Genomic DNA, 13,835 nt, shown 5'->3' with positions numbered 1-13,835 from the left:
AAAGCACACGCCATGCAAAAAAAAATTAATAATTTAGATTTCATTAAAATTTAAAACTTCTGATCTGCAAAAGACCCTGTTAAAAGGATGAAAAGACAAGCTACAGAGTAGAAGAAACTATCTACAAATGTATCTAACAAAGGACTAGTATACTAAAACAAGTAAACAATTCTCAAAACTTAACAGTAAAAAAAAATCCAAACAGAAAATGGGCAAAAGGCATGAAGAGGCAATTCAATAAAGTAGATATACAAATGGCAAATAAGCACATTTACAGATGTTTGTAAAAGATGTTTAGCATCATTAGCATTGAGGGAAATGCAAATTAAAGCCACAATGACATATTACTACACATTTATCAGAATGGCTAAAATACAAGTGGCAACAGCAAATGCTGATGAAGATCTGGAGAAACTAGAACCCTCATACATTGTTGGTGGGAATATGAAATGATACAGCCACTTTGAGAACAAGTTGGGCAGTTCCTCAAAAAGTTACACACACAGTTACCATATACCCAGCAATTCCACTCCTAGGATATACCCAAGAAAACTGAAAACATATGTTCACACAAAAACTTTTACACAAATGTGTACAGCAGCTTTCTTTGTAACAGCCAAAAGGTGGTAACAACCCAGTTATGATTCAATGAGTAAATAAATGATTGAACAGTTGTTAAGCTATAACCATGGAAAACAGCTCAGCAATAAAAAAGGAACTACTGGCACACCACAACTCAATCACGCTGAGCAAGAAAAGCCAAATCCTGTATGATTCCATTTATATAACATTACTGAAATATCAATATTATAGAAATGGAGAACAGATTAGCGGTTGTCAAGGGCTAAAGGTAGATGGGGACAGAAGGAAAGTGGTTGTCTATAAGAGGGTAACATGAGGGATCCTTATGGTAGTGGAAATGTTCTATATCTTGACTTTCAAGACACAATGTCAATATCTTAGTTCTGACATACTGTATTTCAGTTTTGTAAGATATTACCATTGGAGGAAACTGAGTAAAGGATATGGGAATCTCTGTATTATTTCTTACAACTGCATGTAAATCTACAATATCTCAAAATAAAAAGATTACTTTTTAAAAAAACAAATAATAAAAGTATACAGTTATAGTCAAATCCACACTTACCATTTAAAATGCTTCTAATAACCTATTTTTCTTCAGATTTCAAGAGTTCTCATTTAATTTTCCTCTTAACTTTTGCTGTTCCAATGCTAAAAGATCTTCATTGCATATCTTTCCTTACTTACATACATCAAGTAATTCTTTTACCTCATCAAAAAATAAATTGCTTGGCTACTCCCTTATTTTTTTCTTTTTTGTTTTTTAATGTGCTACATAAACATGTCTTTCCCAAAATCAAACTCCATACCAAAAACATTACCTAAAAGATTAAGTCAAGCTCAATGTCTGCTGCTTTTATTCATTCATATTTCTTGATAAAATCATATTTAGAATTATACCTTTAGAATTTTGTTTTTTGGTACCAGAGCTTCCCCTAGAAAGTGAAAGTTAGTTTCACTGTGATGATCCCTGCTTTCTTAGATGTTTCAATGGATATTGTGTGCTTTAATGTTCTAAGTCACATGAAATAGAAGTAAGATACAAAAAACAAGAACAAATATGAGGAAAGAAACAAAGGCACAATTTGCAAAGAAGAAAAACATAAAGAAGCAAGTTTTAAAAATAGAGACACTGAGAACAATAGGAGCAAAGACAGTTGGCTTGGACGTGCAATACAATGTCAGTGTTCCACTATACAGTATTACAGTGCCAAAAGATATGCTTTCATCAGTTTTTCATATTCCAAGTATATAAAAACATGGTCAAAATTGTAAGTCTGTGTTACTCCACAGTTTTTTGGAGTTTTTTTTTGCTTCTATCTAATGATCAATCTGTTTATCAAACCACAGCAGTAACTGAAGAAAAATTCACTTCAGTGCCAGGTGCATGTTAATGTAATGACCTCCAAGACTGTGAATGGCAGGCCAGTGTTTTAACAGAGTCCCAATCCATATGTATCATCACAAATCACATTAAGGTAATCTGGTTGGTTGCACTGTAACAGTCCTTGCCCACTTAGATGTTTCACTGGGTAATGTGCGTTTTTAAAGTTCTAAATTACAGTTATGCAAATATCTATTACACGCTTAATTTTTTTTGTCAACCATTGTGCTCTTGAGAGTTACATATCTCAACTTTTTTTAAATAATAAATCTGGAACCTCTGAGTAGGTTCCAGATATTTCACATAAATAACCTTTTAATAAGGCATACATCTTCCAGGCATTATATTCCAAATTATATAGTTTAAGGCAAAATATCAACAGTTACTTTGCTGGCAAATTTTTTAAAAGGCCAAGGTCAGTTTTTCTTTTAACATCAAACGTAAGATTGTTCCAAATAAAATTATTGTGGCTTTAATGGCAGTTCTTTCAGTGTTAGAACATCCCTCCAGTTACTTCTAGGGAAGAATCTTGGCCCTCAGCTCGGGTGTTCTCTTGTACTCCACTGCCTTTGGAGGAACAGGTGGCTCATTAATGTTCCTCAACTTTCATAAGATACTGATCCAAACCACAGCTGATTTACTTTTACACGTACAACTCTGTACTTAACTAATCATACAGACAGTGATATCGTCAGGGGAAAAGGCAAAAAAAAATTCCTTTATCCACTGATAGCTGTTACTTACCTAAAGCCTTGACTACTGGTGGAGAGCTACTCAACTTGCAGAAGCCCGAGACAAACCTGTAACACTTCGAAAATGTCTTCTGGCCTTGATGGTTTCTAATGAAAAGTCAAAAACCATTCAAATAATTGTCCTTGCGCAAAATGGCTACCTCTCCCCATCTCCCAGTCAGGGAGGAGCGTTGTGCAAGAACGTTCTCTGGGTAGACTGTTGTTGCCTTGTGGTTTTGGCTGGTTGGTTAGAGGCCAGGCAGGAAGAGGAGTCAACTGTAAACACACCAAATGGATTTCACCTTGGGACTGGCACAGTCCTCCATCAACATACTGAGCTACCTCAATGCCTGGATAGATTTTGAAGAGCTCGGAAATAGTCCTCCTCATTTTCTAACAAAATTCATCACTTGAAATAAATTTCTCTGAGGTTTCTCCACAGAAAAAAATCTTTACTACTAAAAGTAATACTTAAGAAGAATTAACCAATGTGTACATGCTCCCTTCCAGATTAGAAATCATGGAGACTGGACACATGCATTTTACTAAGGAAAGGGTCTATAGAATTCATGAGTTTCTCCAAGTTCTATGATCCAAAAGCTGGGACTGGGGGTAGATAATACACTTTCAACTTCCACTGTAGGTATTATAAAACCTATGCCTTGATTAAGCTAAAACCAGCAGAAAACTGCATTCTTTTGGCTCCCTTGCAGAACTGCTTTTACTAAATTGTGCTTTGGTTACGCCATATGCTTTCACTAAAGGACAATATAAGAAACAGCCTGTCACATATTGCTGCATTTACTATATGGATATTAAAGTTAACATTATACAGAGCCTTCTTTGGAGGACATATGGGAGAAACAGTTCTCTGGTCTTATTCAAAAACCAAGAATAGCCATGCTTCTCCTATGTAACTACTTTTTAATGTTATAACACCATAACTCAAGTAAGACAGCACGTCTCTTTTTTGCAGTAGTTGCTGGAATGCCTATAGCCAAACTGATGGCCTACCTTCACAAAATATACAGGCCTTCAAACATGAATCTTTTAACTGCTCTCATTCTGGACTTCATATTCTCCTTCCTACCTTTGTTTTCCCTTGCCCCAATTTCCTCACCACCATTGATGTATCTATTATGGTGTATTTTTTAAATCATGTAGATTTTTGGAAACCATCAATTCCTTTCTAAAACAAAGCAAGAGGCTATACAAGAAAAAGAGGAGAAAAAAGTCAATTGTCAATTAGAATAAGAGGGGAAGAAAATTGAGAATAACTCAAAAACCCAGTTAAGACTAAATTACTCCTCAAAAAAAGTCAAAATGTGGTAGAAATATTAATTTTAAGTTACCTGCAATTTAAAGAAAAATATTTAACCATTCTGCAGATATCTAGAAATGTAAAATATAATATAAATATAATTTACAGATACACATCACAAATTGCTTTTTAAAAATAGCCAAGATTTTAAAGTATTTCATTATTGCTATTTGTTAGCTGAACTCTCCTTAATTCAAATATTTCATATCCCTTTATGACTAAAATAATGAAAAGGCAGGTTTGAAGCTTTCATTCCTTAAAAAAACAAATGTTTCCTGTTTTATAGCTTAAGTTTATATACTCCCAATGTATTTAAGCTTATTTAAGTTTATATACTCCCAATGTATTTAAGCAAAGTGTAACTATCAAAGTTTCTTTAGTGTGCTCCCAAATTAAAAAGAAAAATACCAATCTTATAGAAAAATAAGCAAAGGCCATGAACAGACAATACTCACACACATACCCATAGATATACAAAAGCCCTTTTACACTTATGAAGAAATGTTCACTCTCACAATAAGAAAAGTACAAATGAAAATTGTACTGAATTACCGTTCATCATTTATCATACTGGCAAAAAATCAAGCCTAACACACTTTGTTGAAAAAGCTATGGATTGCTTTTAAAAAATTAAGTATGCAGCTTGTGCACATTAGGGTTTCTGACTTCACTAGTTATAGAAAAGAAGTGGTGTGGGCAGACAGAGCTTTGCTAAGGGAATGTTTAGTTAGGACTATGTTGGTAGCAAGTAACAAGTACCAAACGTGATAAAGTAAAAAATGCCAGAGGAATGTAGGTAACGATACAGGTGTGCCTCTCAGCGTCCCCAGACAAGCCTCAAGGGCAAACGGCCAGCAGAAGCAGGTACTCAAAGTACTGCTTCCCATCTGCATGCCTGCTTCTTTCTTCTTCCACCTCAAGGCTCCTTCAAAATGGCAGAAGGACTTAAGCATTCACAGGCCCCAGCCCCAGACCCAAATTCTTAAGGAAGGGATTCTGATTAGCCAGACTTAGGGGACGTGCCCTGATCATCTTAAACCAGGGAATGGAGTTGAGGGAGGGAAAGGAAAGAGAGTTGTAAAGCCAGGGCTGCCCCCAAGGCAAGCCTGCAGGGCCAGAAAAAAAAAAAAGAAAAAACTATGGAGAAGTGAGCACTCTTATTGATTGTGAGAGGGAGAGCAAAATGGTACAATCTCTATAGAGAGTAATACCTACCAAATTACAGATATATTCACCATTTCATGCAGCAATCCCACTTCTGGGAACCTATCGTATAGATACAGTATGAGATGTACAATAAGAAATGACAAATATTCAAGATTATTCATTGCTGGTCCAGCAAAGGACTGGAAATAAACCAAACATACAGAAATAGGGAAATGGCTGAATAAACCACACACAGTACAGTCACATAATGGAATACTATGTAGGTGTAAAAAAAAACAAGGACTGTCTGTGCATACTCATATGGACAGATCTCCGAAGTATACTGATAAGTAAAAACCTAAGCTTCAGAATTGAATATATACTATACTACTTATTTTATAAAAGGGGGAAGAAAATAAAAGCATATATGCTTACATTTGCATTAAAAATGCAATGGAAGAATAAACAAACTAAGAAAATGGGGAAATGGAATAGAAGTGAAAAATATTTATTAGATCTATGGTTCCTATCCTTTCCTTTCCATTTTTTAAATAAAATATTTCAAACCCAGAGAAATAAAGAGAACTTGCCTATTTGCTTTTTATTTCCAAAGTTATAGTAGGTAAGATTTCCAGATCATTTTCAATAGCATGATGTATTTGATCTGATGATAATAAACCGTTGATATTCAACACAGAGATAATTGCCAAATGCCATACTCCCGTTTAACTTCTTTCTGTGACTACTACTATTTCTGAGATTTAAATCTAATTATCAGATAACACATCAGAATAACCTTCCACTGAAAGAGCTTCAATGAAAATTTTTATTTATTTAACTCAAATAAAATCAGAGAGCCCATTGCTGACTGATCCAAGTCAGCACTGTCTTATCAGCTACAAGAGGGCTTTTTCTTTTTTCATTTTTTCCAATTTGCCTGAAAACTCAATGAGTTTATTAAAACAAAACCTAACTTCTCTTTATCAAACAACAAAAAATTCATTCTCCTATTCCATATTATAATGCTATTTAATGCTACCAATCTCTTTTTTCCCAAATGTACAATTTTAACTTTTTGCCCAATGCTAAGCTTTGTTTATACACTGTGCACTTGGATTATAACATCTTAATCACTACAGTCATCATAAATTTGCAGACTTAGCGACACTTCACAAAATACTGAAGAATGAGGTTTTAGGGGGTAATTATTTTAGATTATACTTTTGATTGAACAAAAGAATGAGGAACTATAAAATTATACATACTTCCAAAAACTAAATACTGATATGTTGAAGTTCTCAAGATTTTCATTTTTACTTTTTCTCAAAACCCCAGTGATATTTTTAAGACAGCTAATCTGCAAATAAGCTCCCAGATAATTGACAACTGGTGGTACAATTCTTTTATTCTTCTATTCCTTCAACAAATATTTATTGAGTACCACCTGTATTCAGGATTATATTTATTAAGTACCACCTTTAGATTCCCAGGATACAGTAACAAAAAAAGAAACAAAATCCCTTTTCTCCTGGAATACACATTCTAGTAGAGAAAACAATCAAAAATTACGTCAGACAAGTAAGTGCTGCAAACAAAAATAAAGTTCCTCCCCCTTTATTCCCTATCCCAATAAATGGCAACACCATTCACAAAGTTACTCCGGTATTACTTAGGTAATCTTACTTAGGTAAGACCCAGTTACAAGAGTCTTATAGAATAACCCTGATTCCTCTCTTTCTTTTGCCCTCAAAATAAATCCATCATTTTGGTTCTACTTTCCAAATATATTCTAAATACAACTACTTTTCATCACCTCCTTGCCAACACTTTATTGCGTCTACTACCATTTCCTGAGTCCTATTACTGCAAATATCACTTGACTGGTTTCCCTATTTCCTCTCTTAATCCACCTCCATTCAGCAGTCACAATGTTCTGTTTAACCTAAATTAGAGTATGTCGGTTTCCTACTCAAAATTCTCTGGTAACTTCCCACAACAGAATAAAATCAAATTATTCTTCTTAGTCCACATTATCTGGACCCTGACTAATCTCCTACCATGAACTCCCACCATTACACTTCTCCAGAGTGCCTGCACACTTACTTACTGTGCCCTCTGTCTGGAAGGGGCTTCCCCGAGAGCCACATGGCTTGTTTCTTTGCTCTAGCCAAAGCTTTACAAAAACAACTTTTTCTAACCACCTAATTGAAAACAATACCCCCTCATATTTAACACTAAGCACTAAACAGCATTACTTTATATATTTGTTTATTCTAGGAGTGTTCTATCTAGAACGTAAGGTCCATAAGCACAGGCACTTGTCCATTTTGTTCTCTGCTGTATCCCAGAGCCTAGAAGAGTATTTGGCACATAGAAGCTGCTCAATAAATATGTGTTGAATGAATAAATAAATTCACGAATGAAGCCAGTAAAATGATATAGCTATATAATACATAGCAACATATCAAACTGTATATAATATGTTAACTGAAAAAAACAAGACACAACATAATACTCTTCTAATACCTAATGTAATAAAGTACATATGGAAAGACATTAAAAGAAATATACAAATATAAGAACTGTAACAGGGTGGTAGAATTAAGTTTTTTGTTGACTGTTTTTTCTATCTTTTTAAAAGTCATTATATTATATTTATAATTCACTTTAAAGGTGTTACTTTTAAAAGGGAGCTACTACTAAAAAACAAGCAATCAACAATGGGAGATAATTTCTTTCTCCTCATTGATTGTCAAGTCGGGGGTATAACAGACTCACCAAAACAGCTTTTATAAATTTATTTCCTATCACCTCCTCCATTCTCTATCCTAAAATAAGCACACCTGGAGTCTGATTATTGATAAATATCATATCCCTCAGATATGTGAGTAGAGGCCAAAAAAAAGGCCAAGAACCACTAACTAACATAACTTCAAAAACAGGAATAATTAAGTCCACAAAGCAAACTCCAGGATAAAAGACAGAAGATGACTCACATTACCTGACTGACTACTACCTAACAGGTACTGTGAAGAATGAAGATTTGTTTTTTAATACTCTACCTGCAATGTAGGTGGTATCTTCCCCACGTTATAGATGAGAAAAATTTGCCACTCTGGTGGTAAGTTGCTTATAAAAATTAATTAATTAATTAATTGCTTAAAGAGGTCCAGGAACGGACAAATAATGAGAAGGTGTCATGAACCAAAGGGTATGATTAACTGGTTTATGTACAACTTAGGAAACAGTGGAGGGAGAAGGACAGAAAACAAAGCCATGTGGCCAAAGGCACAGAATAGTAAGTGGGAAAAAAAGGCCCCATATTTAATCATCAAATGACATTGAGCTTTTGAAAATAGCCACCATCTTGCTTTCTGTAAGAGCCAACTTTACAAACAATTAAATAAGCAAGACAGAAAATTGTTCCTACACCAAGAGTACAGCTTTCTAACAACAAAATATACAAAGTAAAGGTCTACAAGGAAATGCACCAAAACAACAGTAGTGGTGTTATGGGATTAGAGGTAATTTTTAATATGATTAAACAATAAAAGTTTAAACAAATAAGATTCTATCATTAATACACTTTATGGTAATCTTAAGACTGGGTAATATGATACAAACAATTCCATTAAGGTAAGACAAGAATCAGTCCCTAAAATAAAGTGATTTGATTTACCAAGATAAATCAAGCAATCACATCATTTCTTATGACACAGGAACCTCAGAAATGGGAGGTAGCAATTGAGCTAAAAAGAGAAAACCTTTAGCTGAAAACCTCAGATGTAAACTTAACTGTAAACTTCCCAGATGAGAACACTCAATAAGGGAGATCAGGCTGAATAGCAGAGTCAAACACAATGACAGGGTCTTGATTGTTACATTTCTGCCACAAACAAGGAATATAAATGTAATGGTAAAACGGTCAAGATAAATCAACCAAGAATATATAACTGGGTTAAGAAAAGATGGTACTCAACAAACCGTACTAGAACAACTGGATATCAGCATGCAATAGAGTGATACTGGACATCCTTCCTTACAGTACATATAAAAATTAACCCAAAATGGATCACATACCTTAATGTAAGGGACAGAATTACAAATCTCTTAGAAAAAACACAGGAGCAAATCGTGATTGTGGGTTAGTTAAGCAAAGGCTTCCTAGACATGATACCAAAAGCACAAGAAAAAAATTTTTTAAAGATAAACTGGGCTAATTCAAAATTACAACTTTTGTGCAGCAAATGATACCATCCAGAAAATAAAAAGACAATTCACAGAATGGAAAAAGTATTTGCAAATTACATACCTTATAAGACATACCAAGAATATATAAAGAACTCTTATACCTCAACAATAAAAAGATAAATAACTCAATTAAAAACTGAGCAAAGGATCTGAATAGACATTTCTCCAAAGAATATAAACAAATAACTAATAAGCACATGAAAATATTAGCTATTAGAAAAATGCAAATCAAAACTACAGTGAGATGCAACTTCATAAAATGTGGTATATCTATATAATGGAATACCATTTATTAATAAAAAGAAATGAAGTACTGATACAAGCTACCACATGGATGAACCCTGAAAACATTATGTTACGTCTCACACACACACACACACACACACTATAGAGAGAGAGAGAGAGAGAGACAGAGACAGAGACAGAGACAGAGACAGAGATGATGGTTCCATTTATATGAAATGTCTAAACCCACAAAGACAGAAAGTAGTGACTGCCTGGAAAAAGGGGACAAAATGAAGAGTAACTGCTAAATGGGAATGGGGTTTCTTTTTGGGGTGATACAAATGTTCTAAAATTAAATTGTGTTTATTGTTGCACAACTCTGTGATTATACTAAAAACCACTGAACTGTGTACTTAAATGGTGAAGTGGCTGGTATTATGAGTTACACTCAACAAAGCTATTTTTTAAAGATAATGTGTTTCACTGTTAAATTAAAAAGTTGAAAAACAAAATCTTAAATAGCAAATAAGACTGAATGTTAATTGCTAGTACCTAGAGAGTGAAGTGAAGAAATGACTTCTACTGACTAAGTGATATGAAAGAAAACTAGAGATACAGAAATAGGATTTGAAACTGAAAATACAGAGCTATTGTTCATGAGTGACTGGTGATCAATATTTTAACATAAGCACTACAAAGCAGGAATCAATATTATTTTAAAAACAAGACAAGCCCTAACATCCTATGGGCCTCTTTCTTCATCAAAATGAGGTCTTGAAGCTAACAAAATAATTTTCCAGATGAAGACAAAGAAAGATATGGCTGCCTTCCCAAAAGAATTTGCTAGGCAACAGCCTCTATATGTGTGGATATGCTTGGGCCTTTCAGAACTACAGTGCAGAAAGGAAAGGCACTCCCTTATGATAGATGAGAATTGACAGGCATTGCATCTGTTTAAGATTAAAATAAGCATAGTTATATAATGAAAAAGTCAAGCCACTATGGCTCCTCAAACAAAAAAGGGTAACACTGGACAAATGATCTGGTACCAAGGCAGGGAAAGAAAGCAAGTAATGATTCAAGTAATACTTGGCAAAGGAAAGGGTCTGGTTAGGCAATGTAGCTAACTGGATTTTTGTGAAGGGCAAGAATTTTAGGGATGGGTATACTAATCTTATATCTGCTATCTATTTACTGTATTACTCTCTGTTTTTTAGTTCCTCTTTAGTTACAAAACCTATCTCAGGAACACCTAGAATCTGGTGACTTAAAAATGAAAAATCTGGTGACTTCCATTAAAAGATGAAAGAAATAGGAAAGCCTATGAAGAGGGGTAGAGTAGTTTGAGATTTACAGTTGAGAGTAAAGTTAGGGAAGAGAGACTACTGCCTTAATCAAACCTGTCTAATAGACGCTGATGGGAAAACAGATGATGATGATGGAGGTGATATAGGCTAAGGCAGGGGATCTGAAACATCTAGTCTGTGCATGCTGCTGCCTCTGAATGGAATAAGGAAAAAAGGTGAGAACATCCCCTATGATTATGGGCTAGAACAAGCTAGACTAAAGACAATGACAGTGGGTACTACTTGCGTTATAGGATGTTCAGGTGATTGATCTTGAATCTGATAGTAAGATTTAGGGTTATCTTTCTAAGACAGCATGGAGCCAAAATGAAAAGCCTTTAATAATGATACAGGGAATCAGGAAAAGCAACTATAACTGGTAGAAGAGTGCAGTAGTTCTCAAACCCTTTTTTTTTTTTTACCATATTCCCTTTAGGGCAAAAGACCCCTTTATCTACCCCCACAAAATCCCATTTTCCAGTGGGAAAAGAACTCAATGATAACCATGAAGTAAATTAAGGGAGAATAGGTAACCAAAATATAACTATTCTTAAATCAAGACACTAGAAAATTACAGAAAATCAGTTGAATAAATAGCATTGCCATTCAATGGAGGACTAACATAATAATAAATCACAAAAACTGAATCAATAATACTGAATTAAAGTTATGTATTATATAAACCAAGAATGATAGCAGTTGAAGACCACAACCAACTCAAGATAACATTGATGGTGTTCTGATAAAGAATCCTTCATAAAACTGTGGTAATCCCGACTGCTCCACTGAGAGCCCTGTGTGGCTGCCAACTGCAGCTCAGCAGCCACATTTCCTAGTAGACGTTGAAATAAGAGCCTCAGTAACTATAGTAACAGTGTTTATGAAAACCAAATATTAGTAACTACTAACAATGCACTTAGAATACTTGGTAGTCCTTAGTTTCTATAAAAGTGAGATAATGAAAGGATCATTCACCTTTAAGAGCTCAAAAAAACGGGAAAACAGAGGAACATGATGGTCATAATCATAATGTGATAAGGAATAAAAGGCAAACTACTAAGGATGGTCAATTCCTGGGGTGGCACTGGGAGAACCGTGCTAACAATGTGCCCTGGAGAAGGAGGCTGTGCAGGTGGAGATAAGGAGTAAAGAGTCCAGCCTGCCCCTCCTTCAAACACTGATGAGGCAACTCCCCCCAAAGGGGGAAAAAAAAGCAGCGAGTAACAACTCTTTCTGACGGCAAGAGTAGTGACCCAGTACAGCAGAAAGTGGGTGAAGTATCACCTATTTATTCTACGTGGAGATCAGAAGGTACTACAGGACGGATGCAGATGAGTTAGTTCTAGGGCACTATTAAATGGCCAGGGAAGGGAAAAGCAGCTCGAAATTGGGCTTGGTTAGTGACAGGAAGTACCGGTATACAGTAATCCCCAGTTGAGGCAGAACAACAGAACGCAGACCCTGGATCCAGACTGAATGAATAGTAATTGCGACTCCCCCGCTTTATTTTCTCTGTGACCTTGGGCAAATCACTTAACTTCTCTGTGCCTCATTTGTAAAATGAGGGTAATGACAGTACCTGCCTAATATGATTGTTTTGCGGTTTGAATAAGTTACATTCGTAAATCGCTCAATGTCTTGCACTGTACATGGTAAGTAGTACCTAACTTTTGTTAACTACAATAAATTGAGGTAGGTGGGAATTTGTTTTGGCATCTACGAAAAAAATGGGGTTGTGTGGACAAAGTAATGGTAATGGGGGTGGGGGAGGGAAGGTTATTTTTTCACAGCGTTAAAGCTGCACCTTTGAGAGAGGTCGCCCTATTGGCAAGGGTTCAGCGAGCACCCGCTCCCTTGGGAGGGGCGCGGGTTGAGGGAAACTTCCTCCCAGGCCTAAGATTTTTTCAGGAACTCCTTTCTGAGAAGTAGTTGTGATTTTAAGGAGGCAAGAGCTTAATTTCCGACCAACAGACCTCGGGGTCAATTTCTGCCTTGTCTACAGAGCAGGACTTCTGTCCAGAGCAGCACGGGGTGTGGGCAGGAGAGAAGGGTGATGTCCCCAGGGGGAAGATCTGATGAGAAGCCACCATCTGTGGGCGCGATCTGGTGGCCCGGTGCGGGGCCAGCCACGGATAAACGAAGGCTGCCCCAGCCCCGAGGGAGGCAAACGGGGCCTCCAGAGAATCAGCCGTGGGCGCCGGCGGTAGGGAAGGGGCCCCCACGCCCGGGATGCGGAGGGGGACCCGCCTCGCCGAGGGTGGAGGTCGCTCGCCAGGATCTCCTAAGGGAGGGGTCGGCGCTGGTCCCGCGTGCGGCCCGCCGCCGCACAGCGCGAACGGAGCCAGCCTCCCGTCCCGCCCGTCGGGGCCCCAGCACCAGGGTACCTGAGCGTGGGCCCGATGCAGGCCGTGTCGGTGCTCTCGATCTCTCGCAGGATCCGCTCGTGCTCCGCCGCTGTCTCCAGGCTCTCCGCCTCCGCCATCTTACCCCGATCCATAAACTGGAGGCGCCTGCAGCGCGTCCGCTCCTTCGGCCCTGATCACCTTTCGCTCCCTCGCACACCGCAGGTTCCGAGCCTCCCCAGCCCGGATACCCGCAGGACGACCTCTCCCTCAGTCTCGGCACGCCCTCTGTGTCATCCCGACTGCCGACGTTATGCGCAATGCCCGCTGGGGCTTGTAGTTGTCCGGGCACTGATGGGCCGGATCCCGCTGATTTATTCATTGAGCCCATACGTACGTGTTGACAGACCGGCTGTAAGCCAGGAGCAGGTAACGACACTGTTACTGTGCAACACAGGCAATGATGATCAAGTAAGGTAATGGCACTAATCCTACAAATTCTTGTTT

The 13,835-nt window shown here is 37.2% G+C and overlaps 1 protein-coding gene across 4 annotated transcripts in view; it reads right to left on the bottom strand.

The window, feature by feature from the left end:
* The window catches only part of EXOC6B (exocyst complex component 6B), a 649,953-nt gene extending 636,333 nt beyond the window's left edge, over positions 1 to 13,620 (bottom strand). For 3 of the 4 annotated variants that reach the window (XM_036908371.2, XM_057497096.1, XM_057497097.1), the window contains exon 1: positions 13,371 to 13,620. In XM_036908371.2, the coding sequence (XP_036764266.2) occupies positions 13,371 to 13,483 (113 nt within the window). In that variant the 5' untranslated portion in view covers positions 13,484 to 13,620. The remainder of the gene's footprint in view (positions 1 to 13,370) is intronic. The other variant, XM_036908369.2, reaches the window with a different exon arrangement.
* Between the last annotated feature and the right edge of the window lie 215 nt (positions 13,621 to 13,835).

The sequence above is a fragment of the Manis pentadactyla genome, chromosome 2, assembly GCF_030020395.1.
Source record: "Manis pentadactyla isolate mManPen7 chromosome 2, mManPen7.hap1, whole genome shotgun sequence".
NCBI classification, from domain to species: Eukaryota; Metazoa; Chordata; class Mammalia; order Pholidota; family Manidae; genus Manis; species Manis pentadactyla.
The sequence above is the reverse complement of the archived record's forward strand: the minus strand, read 5'-3'. Positions and strand labels throughout refer to the sequence as shown.